This window comes from Camarhynchus parvulus, chromosome 21 (genome assembly GCF_901933205.1).
Source record: "Camarhynchus parvulus chromosome 21, STF_HiC, whole genome shotgun sequence".
NCBI classification, from domain to species: Eukaryota; Metazoa; Chordata; class Aves; order Passeriformes; family Thraupidae; genus Camarhynchus; species Camarhynchus parvulus.
Window position 1 is genome coordinate 3,939,624 of NC_044591.1, and position 14,586 is coordinate 3,954,209.

General features: G+C 42.2%; 1 protein-coding gene across 3 annotated transcripts; it reads left to right on the forward strand.

Annotated features, from left to right (window-relative positions):
- The first annotated feature begins 201 nt into the window (after positions 1–201).
- On the forward strand, positions 202–10,532 carry ERRFI1 (ERBB receptor feedback inhibitor 1). Of its 3 annotated transcripts, none has more exons than XM_030964003.1 (4): positions 202–263; positions 6,636–6,832; positions 6,943–7,019; positions 8,006–10,532. In XM_030964003.1, exons 2-4 carry the CDS (start codon positions 6,711–6,713, stop codon positions 9,199–9,201), a joined length of 1,395 nt encoding a protein of 464 aa, XP_030819863.1. In that variant the 5' UTR covers positions 202–263; positions 6,636–6,710; the 3' UTR covers positions 9,202–10,532. The 3 variants fall into 3 exon arrangements, with proteins under 3 accessions (XP_030819863.1, XP_030819865.1, XP_030819864.1); XM_030964005.1 differs by lacking the exon at positions 202–263 and adding an exon at positions 329–442; XM_030964004.1 differs by lacking the exon at positions 202–263 and adding an exon at positions 594–805.
- Positions 10,533–14,586: the final 4,054 nt, after the last annotated feature.

Genomic DNA, 14,586 nt, shown 5'->3' on the forward strand with positions numbered 1-14,586 from the left:
CACCGCCTGCACCCGGGCCCCGCCGGGAAGCGCCGCGGCCCCCGCGCCCGGCGGAACCGGAAACCGCCTCACCACCCTCACGGGCGCGCGCGCCCCGCCCCTTTCAGGCCTCCCGTGACGATCGCCCCGCGCGGGGCGGGCCATCTGCGGCTCCGCCCCCTGCATAAGTGCGGCGGCCGGCGCGCGCCGCGGCAGTGACCGGCGCTGGGGCGGCGCATGCGTGTGGCGCCGGCGGCCGCGCGGAGCTGCGCGACACTGTCGGGGTGAGTGAGTGACGGCCCGCGGCGCCTCCCGCGCCCCCGCGGCCATGGCGGCCCCCGCGCCCGCCCGCCCGCCGCACCGGGGCTGCCCGCCCGCGCCTCGGGCCCGGACCGTCCCTGCCGCGCCGAGCCGCGCCGCTCGGGAGGGAAGCGGGGGCCAGTGGATCTGGCGGCACACGCGAGTGGGTCGGGCCGCGGCGGTGGCGTTGGCCGAGCCCGAGGCTCGGAGCGGCGGTGCGGCCCCGCCGGCGGGCGGGTGTGAGGGCCGGCGGCGCGGCGGGAGGAGCCGGGAGCGCGCTCTGCGCTGAAGGGGGTGGGGAGCAGGGCCGGAGCCGCTGCGGCTCCGCTCCCCCGGGGCTGCCGGGGGATCCCGGGGCGACACCCGCCCCGCTCGCTGCGGCGGGAGCCCCTCTGAGGGGGACGGGACCCGCCCGGGCTCAGCGCAGCCCGCAGCCACATTCTTGAAAATCAACGTGGCGTGCCACGCGTTTTCTGCCTGACCCGAAACAGTATCAGGGCTCTCTCCCTCCTTCCGAGCTGCTCCTGTGAGTAAACAAGAGACCGCACTGTGGGCTCAGGCTCTGCGCTTCGCACTCTAATTTAGGCTGGCTTAATTTAGAATAAACATTTCTTTGTGACTTAATACCTCATTACGCACTTATGCTCGATTTTCTAAAATAGCCAGTCTGTGGTGGTTAAATCCGGAGACATCGCTGTATCCTTCAGCATTGACAGCAGAGCGAGCTGGGGATTCCAGGGAGATTTCAGTGCTCTCCTGTCACTGACCAAGGGCCCTGTGCTGATTATTCTGAATAAGCAAAAAAAATGTACTGTGCTTGATCCAAAGATAACAGTTCCTCGTTACAGATTAGCTGGATGGGAAAGGCTCTGGGGGCAAGGTGTCTTTGGTCATTTTGGGAATATCTGAATCTTTGTTGTACTGGAATGGCAGGTGAATGATGCCTCTGCATCACAAATCCATTTGTGAATTGTTCTTACAATCTGTTGAACTACTCAATTTACTTTATGCACAAGCTTAGCTGTCTATCCTTAGTAATCTACCGATATGGGATAATTTTCTGAATTTTTTTTTTATAGAAACCTACCTGTTGAGTTGGTGGGCACATGTTCTTGGTGAAGCCCTATGTCTGCCATGCTCTGCAGTACAGGACTTATTTCAGAGAAAAACAGTTCCAGCTCTCTGTAGTAGAAAAGAGAATTAAAACTTATCACAGTGTGTCTAACACTATGGTTATGAGTCTGAGTCAGCTAGAAAGGAATTTTTATTTCCTGAATGTAAGCTGTCTATATTCACATTAAAATTTTCAGGAGGGTGAAGTACCATACCTTAAGCATGCATCTGAAATCTGACAAGCAGAGGCAAGGCAATTGCCTTGCTATTTAATTATTAGTTTTCTACTGGCAATTTAAAGGTTACTCCCATGTGCTGTGTAGGACTGTGAAATGGTAGCCCAAATTTTAACTGAACTTAAACTCCTTGATGAACTGTGGTTCTTTGAGTATATTCCAGTAGCTGACTGTTACAATCTAAATACAGAGTTTGTCTGCTGTTGAGTTGATTTGTCTGTTGTATACCCATAGGATTAGCTTTGTTTGCAAGCACCTGTGATTTGACTGTTTAGTGAACATAGTCTATAATTCTTTACCACGGAGTGGTCCATTTCTGGTTGGCAGAATGTGTAGAAAAATATCTCAAAGTTAAGAATGTAATTCATTTATACAATAACTGTAAAGAATATAATTCCTGTAAATGGAAATACATTCTGAGTCCTGTATCTGAGCATGCTTTGGCCTGTGACTCAGGAATACTGAACTGCGCTGTGGAGGTTTGGTGCATAGTAAATAGTAAAGAAGATCTAATTATTTATTAAGTGAGTAGATTTAAACTAACTTTCTCATGAGGCTGTTTCTGCTAAGTGTTGGTCATTCAGACTTCATCTAGTTGCAAAGACAGAAGTACTTGAGGAATAAGAACTAGAGAAACAGAATTTTTAATATTTTTTATAAGTATTTGGAGTTCCAGAATGTATATTAACAGCACTTAGGTTTTTAAAGTCCAATACTTGGAAGTCTGAAATACTTAAATATGAAAAGGGGTGGCTCTATCTCAGGTGCTTACATTAAATAGAAAGTCAGAGGAGAAAAAGGAAATTACATCACATTGTCAAATAAGGAACAGCTAGCTGGAGTAGATGACTTGTAGTGCAAAAATGTGCCCCTCCTCCTGTGAATTGCTTCTGAGATTTGTTAAAGATAATGTGGTGGCAAGGTGAGCAAAAATAGGTTGTGGATTTAAGGTAGACACGTTTCTTCCCCTCCCAGAAGGGGTAAACAGGTCTGATTTTTCCCTTTCCCTCTTTCCCATTTCTTACAAGAATTGTATTAGCTCCTTGTCAAGAGTGCTGCCTTTATAAAACCTGTCAAAAGTTTGTACAGGCATTCAGAAATCTGTACAGCAAATTGCTGTATTCCATACCCAGTAAATGAAACATTCTGGAGCATGCTTTGGTCTCCTGTGCATACCAGAAAGGTTTTCTTTGTTATGAACTTAATTTTCCTCAAATACTTGGTTGCACTGGGGCTGGGAGAACAGGGAACAGAGGAGTAAGATTCTGTGTGTGATCGGTGATAGGCAATAGGTTGAGCTAAATACATATGCAAATGCTTCTTAATTTCTAAACAGAGGGTTACTGTTGTTATAACACAGGTATTTATTAATATATATCTGTATGAAAACTGAATTTGGGGTATTTGCTGTGATTCAACTTACTACAAAAATCTGTCCACAGTTCTCACTATGTAGATATGCTAGTATTTATGGATACATTTGAGTATTTTTGGCTTACACATAGCCATCCTCTTGAAGTCTGAAGGTATTTTTGGCTTTGTAAAAAAACTTTAAAAATCCATCTCCTCCCCAATACTTGCTGTTATTGATATTTGTTAATACAAGCGGAGCTGGGTGATTACCAGCACCTCCTTTGCACTGTTACCATGCCTTACAGGGAAGGGTGTCAGCAGCTTCCTAATGCACCAGCAAATCTTCAATTGCCTTGGCTTGTAAATGCCCTGTAGAAATTACCAGCCATACTTTTAGTTTGTACTCTGTTTCCCTTGAATAACACAAACTGTGCTATCTTCAAAAGTGGTTCAGTCTTCCTAAATGCCATAAACTGCATAAGTAGGTCAGACAAGCAGAGAACTGAAAGCCCATTCTGTGCAAATGAGCAGCACACAAATGGGAGATCAGGAATGCTTCATTACTGTGCAGTGTCCACTTTCTTTACAAATAGAATTAGATGTTATTTATGGCTAAGTTTAGATCCTTAAACTTTTAAGGAGGCAGAATTGGGACAGCAGTTAACAGTGAAAACTGTTGATATTTACATCTTCATGGCTGAATTTTGTAATTTTTTTTAATACCAATTCCTAGAATATAATATATACTACTCAGCTTTAGTAAGAGCATGCTGTCTAAAATACCAACTTTGTATTCAATTGCTGTTCTCATGTCTCCCTCTTAAGATACTGTCATCAAACAAGCTTCTGCATGTTTTAAAATACAAGCACCATTTCTCTAGACTCCACAGAAAAAGTAACTAGGTGGTTTAGTGAAAGCACTGCCTCTCTTGATATCCTAGCTTAAGGCACAGAGGACAGTTTCATAACTCTTTGAAATGTCAAGGCAAATCACCTGTGAATTCCCAAGGAGCTCATTGATGAATGAAACAAGCTTTATGGCTATATAAATTGTGCTTTATTTTTAAAAAATAAAGACTAAAACAAGTGAAAATTACCTTTTCCTAGAGTATGTAAATATTTAAGTCTGTTTCAGATGTTGAGCTTAGCATTCCGGAGAGATTTCAGAGAGGTGATTGTGCAACTATCAGGTCTTGAGAGCTGAGATTTAGACAGCATTCAGAAAGCTGACACAGTAATTACTAGTAGTGGTTTAGGCGTGGGATTTGGTGGAGGTTGGGCTTAACAAGCCCTGCAAGGGTTGTGTGTTATCACAGCCAGCACGTTACCTGTGCTCTCAAACTCCAGCACTTATTCCCCCCCTCATATTTTATATCATAATCAATGTCTCATGGTCCTGTCAGATCTTGTACACACACTGAGGTGGAGTACAATCATTTGCTGACTAATCAGTGTTCTATATCAGCATTTTTTAAACTTGTGACTTGCATTTGACTTCAGAAATATTGAAATGGGTAGCAGGCATTAGTCTTAAGCTCTCTTAATTAATTTTCTTTCTTTTGTAGGTTTGTTGCTAATAGGATAGGATCTGTGAGGCACAAAAAAAATCACTGTTCAATACAGTGTGAGCTGAGGAGATAGGTGTTTTATTTGGAAATTATGTTGATAGGAAGTAATTGTAGAATTGGTGCTATATGTGTACTGTATGCTTAAGTTGCTTAAGTCATTTTGACAAATGGGTATCTCTATCCCTGAAGAGAGTGGTTCTGCTTGCACTTACAGGACTGTGTTATTGCTTCCCAGGGCTCTGGGTTTTTATTTAATTTTGCTATGAAATATCTGCAGTTCCTGTTAGTGGGAAGGGTCCAACTGAACTGTGTTATGCCAAAATTTCTAGGGTTAAGCTAACTTTATAAGGAGGTTGTCTGGAGAGAATGGTCTTTACTGGAATCAGGAGGGCTGAATGAAGCAGGACTGTGCTGCACTACGTAGAACACTGCTTCACTTCTATTAAAGTCTCCTGGCTAGAGTTATTCTGAAATGCCTGCCTAAAATATATTGGGTATCTGGCAGTGAGTAAAACAACCCCACTTCTGTTGATGCAGATGGTCAGGATTGAGAAAACCATCACACTCCTGAAGAGAATGGGATTAGGTCTCACACATCATAAACATACAGAAGTACAGAAGTTACTACAAAGTACAGAAGCTACTGTGTTCTTAAGATGATCAGTACTGGACCAATTCCAAATTGAAAGACTGCAGCAGAGTTTTCTTTCTCAAACAATTGTTTAGAAATTGCAAATACTGATGCTGGATTGCAAACTAATCCTCGGGCACCTGCTTTACTGTCCTTAGTCCTGCTTAGGAGTTTGCCCATCCCTCACACTGCAGACAATATAATGGATGTTTTCTGCTAAAGGACAAGGAAGGTTACACATCTGCATAGAATGCCTGGTTTTGGGCAGATTTACCATGAGCATAAGCTACTACCTGTGTCTGTACCACATTTTCTTGCAGTACCACACTGTGAAGGGATTTTCTTGCCTTGTTTGCTGAGCCCTGATATAGCCACCCCTCAGTTGTTGGTTGACTTTTCTTTAGATGGAATTCTTTTGGTGGAGGGATATGGACAAATTCACATTTATATTATATGTCCATAGTATTGATTCTCAAGAGAGATACAAATTAAAATGTTTTGTTTGGTTTGGTAGGTTTTTTGTATGTTTTTTTTAAACAGAATGTATTGTACCTGCTGAATGTAGGATATTTGTGTAGATGAAGCAGAGACCCAGAGAACATCTTTTTTATAGTCTTGGACTTAATTTTCTCCTGCCTTCAGAACGCTGACTAATTTTACATTTCCCCTTCCCCTCCCTGATGAATTTCCTAAACAAAGTCCTGTGAGTCAATTTGTTCTGTGGACTGATTACTTACTCAATATAAAGCAATTGCCAACATATTTTTTCTGCCATAAATGGACCAGATAAAGCATTCTTCACACATTCAAAATAGATTTGAATGCAGCACAGCAGTGTCAGCTGAGATTATTTCAAATCACTAGATTTCCAATTTGTTTGAAATGGCTAGAAGACTTGAGGCTGTTTAAAAGTATCTTAATGTTTAAGTTAATTAAAAATAGTGTTTTATGTAAAAGAAGTTTTAGAATTCTAATTCAATTAGTCAATAATTCTGTCTGTAAGAGCAAAGGTTGTGGAAGATAATACTTAACAGCAGTTACATGTTGGTTATACTGGAAGCTAAAATCTTTAGCAAAGCTACAACTGAAAGCAGCTACTGGAAGGTTACATTGTTCTAGAAAACTTTTTAAAAAAACCTTTTTTGCATGAGTAACTAGTAGTTTATGTTCAAGAACTGAAGTTGTGGGATACACAACTGCCATATATCAGTACCTTAACATATTTTTCCTTTTTTTCTATGTAGTGTAGTCCTTTAAGAGAACTTACCTGTTTTGTACTTTAATTTTTGCAGTCAGATTGAAAACAAGAAGCTTGGTCAAGTTTTCCAGTTGGCAAGTATTAGGATAGGAGGCCTTTCTACAGAGCTATTTAATTCCTTGAATACTGAAATTTCAGATGAGACATGGACCAACATCAGGTTTGCATTTCTGACATTTGTGTCCTCCCTCTTGAAGGGAATGAAAACTGCAGGAAACCTGCCAAGTCGTGAATATCAAGGGTTGTGAGACATCCTCAGAGAACACTGCACGATGTCAACTGCAGGAGTTGCTGCTCAGGAGATGAGAGTCCCCTTAAAAACCGGATTTCTGCACACCACTCAAGGCATGGGCAGCCTGAAAACCTGCTGGGGTACCCACAGTGGATTTGAAAAGTGAGTGAAGCTAAAATTTATCTTTAAGTCTATGAAATGAATGTTATGAATACTTGTGCCAGTACAGACTTATGGTTCATTTACAGTGAAGGCTTTTTTTTTCTTTTTAGTACTTTCTTCAATGTGGACCCTATAGCAGTGACATATAATTTAAACTCATCAACCGAGCAGCATTTGCCATCCCTCGGTAAGTCCCGGTGTGACCCAGCCGCGGTAGGAAGTGTCGGGGATTTGTCTCTGCAAACCCTGCGGGCCCCGCTCTGGGCTGGGCCTGCTCCCTGCTGGCAGCTCCGGGAACCGACAGCACTTGTAAATAACACCATCGGTTAAACGATCGTTTCCACGGCTTGTTCTTGTTTCTTTTCTCATCACACTGTAAGATTTCAGCATCTTGTGCAGCCTAACAGAGGTTGCTTTAGATAATAATGACTGGCTAATGCAAACTTGGATCGTTCTTGTGGTCTTTTTCTGGCTTTAGTTTTTTTGAATCTTCTGTTGTATTTGCTTGTCTTTCTAATACATTCATATGCACCCATATGTGTGATGCATGTTAATGTAGATAACTACCTGTACAATTATCCTTATAGCAACCACTCCACATGGTTTTGTGATTGCACTTACACATAAATCCATGTGTGTCTGGGTATGTGAAAAATATCTGTAGAGACTACACTTGGAAGCATCCAAGTGTTTTCCAGTGTCCTCCCATTCTCCTTGTACATAGGAGGATACTGAGTTGCCATTACACTTCTGATGGAAAAAATACTTGGTAAAAAAATTACTTGTTGTGGTCTTATGCTGGGATCTTTGTAGCTCTCTTGCTTATGCTTGGGGTCTCTTGAACTACCTCTTAACCGGACCACTATTCTAAAACATTAAGATAATCTGCTAGTATCTTAACTAATGCATAAATCCACAGCCAGATGTGATCTGCAATACCTGCATTTCACTACTAATGCATAAATCCACAGCCAGATGTGATCTGCAACATCTGCATTTCACTACTAATGCATAAATCCATGACCAGGTCTGCAATACCTGCATTTCACTACCTGGAGACATTAAGCAGACATTACTCACTGTTGCATTAGAAGGAATTAAATGTGCAGTAACAGGGTCATGTGCTGGAGTGTTACTTAGAAAAGTGTCTCTAAGAATTTCTTACTTTTTTAGGGCACTCTTCCAACCAGCCTTCCATGAATGACCACATTGCTGGAAGTTGCATCCAAGTCCCATCTCAGAAATCCAGTCCACCTCCTGTGAGTCCCAAAAATGAACAGCCAATTTCAAGGTACGACGACCACCTCGTTCCTGGCTTCAGTAAACTGTCATTGACCATGGGCTGTGTTTCTGAAGAAACACCTCCTCACATGCCAATAAAAAATGGACCAATTCCATTTCTGTCTGCATCTTCTAATGATCGCAGCTGCAGGCCACTACCCCCTCTGCCTATATCTGAAGACTTTACTCCAGATGAGGTTGACAAAGAGGTAGAATTCCTGACTAGCTCAGACACTGACTTTTTGTTAGAAGATTATGAACTTCCTCCTTTCAAATCCAGTGCTCCAAGCCGTCGGAGCTTTAGGGGCTGTGGACAAATCAATTATGCGTATTTCGATGCTCCAGCAGGACCAAAACCAGAAGATGCCAACCCTACACAAAGCCTAAATGTGTACATATCCAGTATTTATCCTCCCCCCCAGCAGCTGCATCGACGCCTGCGAAGGTCCCACTCTGGGCCAGCTGGATCTCTCAATAAACCCATAGTAAGACTAACTGGACACTTCAACAGGTCATCTCCAACTTCTGATGAAGATAAACCAGAGATTCCACCAAGGGTTCCCATACCCCCACGGGCTCTCAAGCCAGACTACAGGAGGTGGTCAGCAGAAGTTGCTTCCAGTGCATACAGTGATGAAGACAGGCCCCCCAAAGTGCCCCCTCGAGAGCCTTTGTCACGCAGCAATTCCCGCACCCCCAGCCCCAAAAGCCTCCCATCATACCTCAATGGGGTCATGCCCCCCACCCAGAGCTTTGCACCTGATCCTAAATATGTCAGCAGCAAAGCTCTACAAAGACAAAACAGTGAAGGATCTTCCAACAGGGTCCCTTGCATTCTTCCAATTATTGAAAATGGTAAGAAGGCCAGTTCAACGCACTACTATCTGCTACCAGAGAGACCTCCCTATTTGGACAAGTATGAGAAATTCTTCAGAGAAGCAGAGGAGAGGAGCTCTAACACTGAGGTTCAGTCCTGGTCTGGTGACTGCACAGCCACCTCAGCCCCAATAAAACTGGACTCAAAGCCCAGAATGGACATAGGTGGTCCCCTGAAAAGAAAACACCTGTCCTATGTGGTTTCCCCATAGTGCCTGGGAGCACAGGCTCAGCTCAGTTGCTTGGGATGGAGCTGAACTTTATCATGTTACAAAGTTCTTACAGATAATGAAGTAGGAGCAGTTTGTCCTCTGAGAACTGAAAAGTGGATGGTAAAGTCCTCTTATGCTGCATATATTCGATATGTTTCTTAAGACTTTTCTTGTCTTGGTATGTAAGCTGAAAACTTACTAAGATTCCACAGAAACATGGAGGGATAGTAGTCACAGTTGGCCAGTTGTATGCTACCTAGATGAACATGTTGGTAGTCAACGTTATTTTAAAAAAAAATTTAAAAATTGATCTTTGCTTAAGAGTCATTTATAAAGCAGACAACAGACCAAGTAATGCAGTACAGTTTTTGTAATAGCTATTTTCCAAATTTTCTTTTATACAGTAATTCTACTGAGAACAGACTGTCCTCTTTTACTAGGATATGTCTGATGAGAAGGTAAATGCAAGATATGATACCCACTTCAAGACTTGGCAGGCATATTGGAAGTGCATTTTGAAAGATTAATCTATCTTACAAATTAATTTGATGCTAATAGACTTTTAAAGTGAGTTAGATTTTGTGAATTCAGTTGCTAGACACACTTGGCTCAATTTTGCAGTTTTTCCTAGAAGAGACTTGGACCAGCTATTGCTAAGCCTCTGCTGCTGCTCTTTTCCTGCTGGATCCTAGAAATGTGTGAATGTGTCCTGAGCAGCCACAGGGCTGCTGTTAGGTAAGCAGTAACAACTATGTGCTCACCTAGAGTCTGAAATTATGACTGTATTAAATACAGAAACACAGCACAAGCTGGCCTTGTGTTCTGGGTTCTGTTCAGTATTTTAGGGGAGGAGGAGGAAGGTATGAGGAAAAAACGTGATTCCATTTATGAACAGTGTCAGTCCCATCTCTTGCTGCTTCAGATGCTGCTTCTTGCTGTTTTTCCTCACTGTGCCTCAGCCATTCACTGAAGTTCACTGAGGTGCCACCTTGGCAGTTTCTTGTGCTCGGTTTGGTTACATTTATCCTCTCACAGATAAGCACAAGAGAAAGGGTGCTCATTAACAGGAGTGCAGAAGATGAATGTGTTCCTCCTAACAGAAGTAAACAAGGTGTTTACAGTTTAAACTGCTGAATGAGATGTTTGAGCTATTTTAAGCTTACTTTTTATTTGTTTTAGTACAAACTAAATGAAGGTGAAATACATGCTATAGAAATGCACTGATATTTCTGCATCATGTACAGTATTGAATAAAAAATAATTCACTTTGTATTTTGAATATTGTCATGTCTTGAGTTTAATAAAGTTATAAAATACTTATTTATGATACATTTTGGTTTTTGTTTTATTGAATAGTGCATGCAATTGCATTTTAGTTCTGCAGTTACTGGAAAGTTCAAAGTTAGTAATGTTAAATGTGCAACAGATGTTGAATTCAGCTTGCATTTAATTCAAGTTCAGATTTCTGCAGAAGTGTTCAATAACTCACATTGCACATCATTAATTTTAATTCCACCCTACTAACTGGTAGCATGGTATCTATAGTTTTGTGCTGACAATAAAACAATTAAATCCTATAAGATTAAGTTATCTGGCTTAACATTATTAATGATTTTGAGTTTTTTCTAGAGTCACCTATAACACACTAGCCACCATTGTACAGAAAGGAAAGGTCAGAAGTGTTCTTGTCTTCAATTTCTCACCTGCTAAAAACCAGCATGATTAAGAGGGGAAAGAAATTGTAAATACTTATCACAAAGCAAGTGTATTTCACCAAAGTATGCAAGCCATGGATGAGGTTACTGAGGATAGAAAGCATCACACAACTTTGATCCTCTGGCTGTGTGTGCAGGCAAACTCTTGCCTTCGTCTGGCAGTGGGGATGTTTGTCAGTGGGCTTGTTTCAGAATAAAACAGAGTACCAGCCTTGGAACTGTACTGCATGTGAGAAATGTCAGATGCAGTGTTTCAGTAATGCCCAGTCCCCTGGCTCTTACACCTTGGAGGGTTGCTGAGATTTATTTAGGAAGGTGCTCCAACTCCTACTGCTGTGCCACTAAGAGCCCATGCAGATGATAGGCTTCAAAACATAAACAAGTTACCTAATCCTGTGCAAGGCTTTCAGCTCATATTCAGCTTACTGAAAGCTCTGCTTTCCCTCCACCCTCTGGGTTTTTACAAGATGAAAAGGTAAAATCTATGCTTAAAACTGCTTCTATTTAAGGGTAAGGCTGTAACTCTAGGACCCCAAAACAATGTAAACTCTCAGTTACACCATCAGTGCTGCAGCAAACAGACACTGCCAAGGTGCAGCTCTCCCTTTCAGACTGTTAGAGCTGGCACAGACTCAGTACTTGTCATTCCAGTAAAACTTCCTCTAAACCCAAGTAACTGCCCCACAAATCTCTCCTGGCTTTTGCATCTGGGTCCCGCTCCATTCCTGATACTCCACATTTTTACCTTAAACATATCTGGTATAAAATAGGGTATTTGTTACAGTACCTCCTGCCCTGCATTCCAGCACTTCTGTTAGCAGTAGAGGTGCCCTAAAAACAGCTAATGTAGCAGCAGAAGGTTTACTTGAGCTGCTTCTGTGTACAAGCTATTATCATATTTATAGTGCTGAAAAACTTAAAGCCATTCTAAAACTTACACTTTTGAGTGGTCTTACATAACCTTTTCTGAAATTCCTAAAACATTTAAGACTTAGCCTAACTTCCAAGTGTTTTTCTCCTAGGAAAATAAAAATTGCATACATCTTTGCTGAGGGTATTGGTACTGGCCACTTAGTCCTGAGTATTAAAAAACAAGTCACTGTAGTGATGTTGGCTTTCCTATTGTAAGCTGTGTCAGCTAAATTACAGCACAGTGTTAAGAAGTTAACATTTCAGAAGTTAAGCAAGGAACTCCTTGGCTGTGAGCAAGACATTCAAACAGGTTACAGAGCTCAAATGCCTCTTGAGTGCAAGGAAAGTAACTTACAGGCAAGTCTTACAGTGTAAAACATGACTGTTTTATCTTTAAAATTCTGTAGTAAAGAGATCTCACTGAGGACTTGGTCCACAATTCAGTGGTTCTTTTTGTGAAGGGGTCACTGACAAAAGCAGGTGGAAGCCTTGCACATATTCTTAGACACCAGATTCCTGTGCTTTGGGAATCAGTCTGCATGATCCAAAAACTATTTCATTTTCCAAGTGAGTAATTAAGGCTGTAGAGCTGTGGGGGAAGCTTTGCAAGTTCTGGCCAGAAGACATTTCTCTGCTCATCCCCTGGCACATGATAAGACTTGTCAGGACACAACATGCTTTTGCAACAGCCTGATCACATGTTTGAATATTTAGAGTTTGGACTCACTTGAGCAAGGCCTGACAGCTTGTCTCTTCGAGCTAGATTTGACTGGAATAATCACACTTCAAAGCAGTTACAACTTGATAAACTGAAGTTTGGAGGGTCCAGGAATTTGTGTTAAAGAGGGCAATGCTGCTCACAGCCCCCTGGCTGAAGGAGCAGGTTGCCCACACTGCTCCCCTGCCCTCAGCACTCTCCTCCACCCCTCAGGAGCCAGTCAGGGAGGACTCCTTGGTGTCAGGAGGCAACAGCTGTGCTGGGGCAAAGGGGCTGTACCACAATAAACTCCAGAGGGCTGGGTCCAGCACAGCCCTACAGTGAGCCCAGGATCATTGGGATGTGTCTGGCAGCAAAGCTGGTGAGAATGGGAGGAGGGTGCTGGGTGCCCTCTTCCCCAGGCTCAAAACCATTGATAGCACAAGGAAAAACACAATGAGTAAAAGGCATCTGTCATATTCACCCTGTTTGCAGAACACCCTTTACTTGGTGAGTTTGACTGGCAAATCAACCCAGAGGAGCTGAGTCTGGCTGGTACCTAAAGGAAAGGGTGTTTTCCTCACTTTTTCCTGAAAAGAAGAGGCAGTGTTAGTACCAGGTGACTTAAAAAACCCATTAGCTTAACTTCACCATATTAACTTGCTGTTAAACAGATAAAGTCAGTGAATAACACAGAGCTGTAGCTGATCATCAGCTGCTTTTGCATCACAAGAGATAAACCAGAAAGTAAACCTGATTCGGAAGTATGCTGATTGACAACATCATTAAAATCTGCAGTCATTTAGATGTACTGATTGTTGTTGCTGTCATTAAGAGTTTTCCATTCACTCCCAGACTACAGCAGGCACAATTACTACCATCCTGAAACTGCACAAGAGCACCCAACAACATCACATGTGCTCCTGCTGAAGTCTTGGTTTTGTTTTTAAACAGTCTGAGTGAAGGGTTAAGTTTGACATGAAAAAAGAAAGCACCCTCCTAGTCCAGGACAAAGACACCAATTTTGTAAGGGCAGTTACTACAGCAGAGTAGTTGCTGATGGTGTTCAAACCAAGTCTTGTCAAGAATTCAGGGTTAAGATGATGACCAGATCAGTCATGGTGGAATTCCCAGCCTTCAAACTCATGATTACAGACTGTGGCCCTTATAAACACTTTTAATATTACAAGCTGTATGTTAAATACATACTCACTGGATTATGTCAAGAAGGAAATTGGGGATGAAGGTAAACCCTCATTTTATCTGCTTGTAGGCACTCTGCAGTTAGGTAACCTATTGATTTTCTTTGGGTGTACTCAATGTTCCTAGGGTAAATTTTTGTTTGTAAAGTAGGCTAATCTTTCCATTTCCTGTCAGCTTGCTTTTCAGAACAGTTTGTATTCATTTAAAACTGAAAACATACAGCAAATGTTCTGTTTCACACAGCTTCCTGGCACTGAAAATCTAGCACACAACGTTTAATTACACTTATTAATATTCGTTAAATAGCACTGCAGAAATTTCTGGCTACTGAGCTTGTGATTAGCATTTGTAAACTGAAAGAGGTGTTACCCCCACCCATCCTGCATCGTAATTCAGGCCTTGCATAATCCCCACCCAAATGCCTATTTTCATCCACAGAGCTCATTATTTTGTCTGAGTCATACATGGAAGCCACACCCGTGATTGCTCATATACTGTTGCTATATTATTTATATATTGGTGTGCACCTTGATCCCAGTTGTGGTTAATTTTGGAAAAGGTGTTAGGTATTCCAGATTTTAAGTGGCATGCCACTGAAACATGGGAACCATGACTGCTATTCATTTCCTTGCAAAGTGATTCAGAGGAAGAGATGCTTCTTTCTGAAGATGAAAACTGTCATCCACACATTATTAACATCTGAAAGCCACAGAGTTAGAGAAGTGCAAATACACTGCCATGAAACACCAGAAGGAAAACCATGCCAGATCATCCCACCATACCCACCCTGAATCTGCTTAAAGATGCTAATTACTAATCATATTTAGCTGTCATAACATACTAAGAGGCCCCTCCATG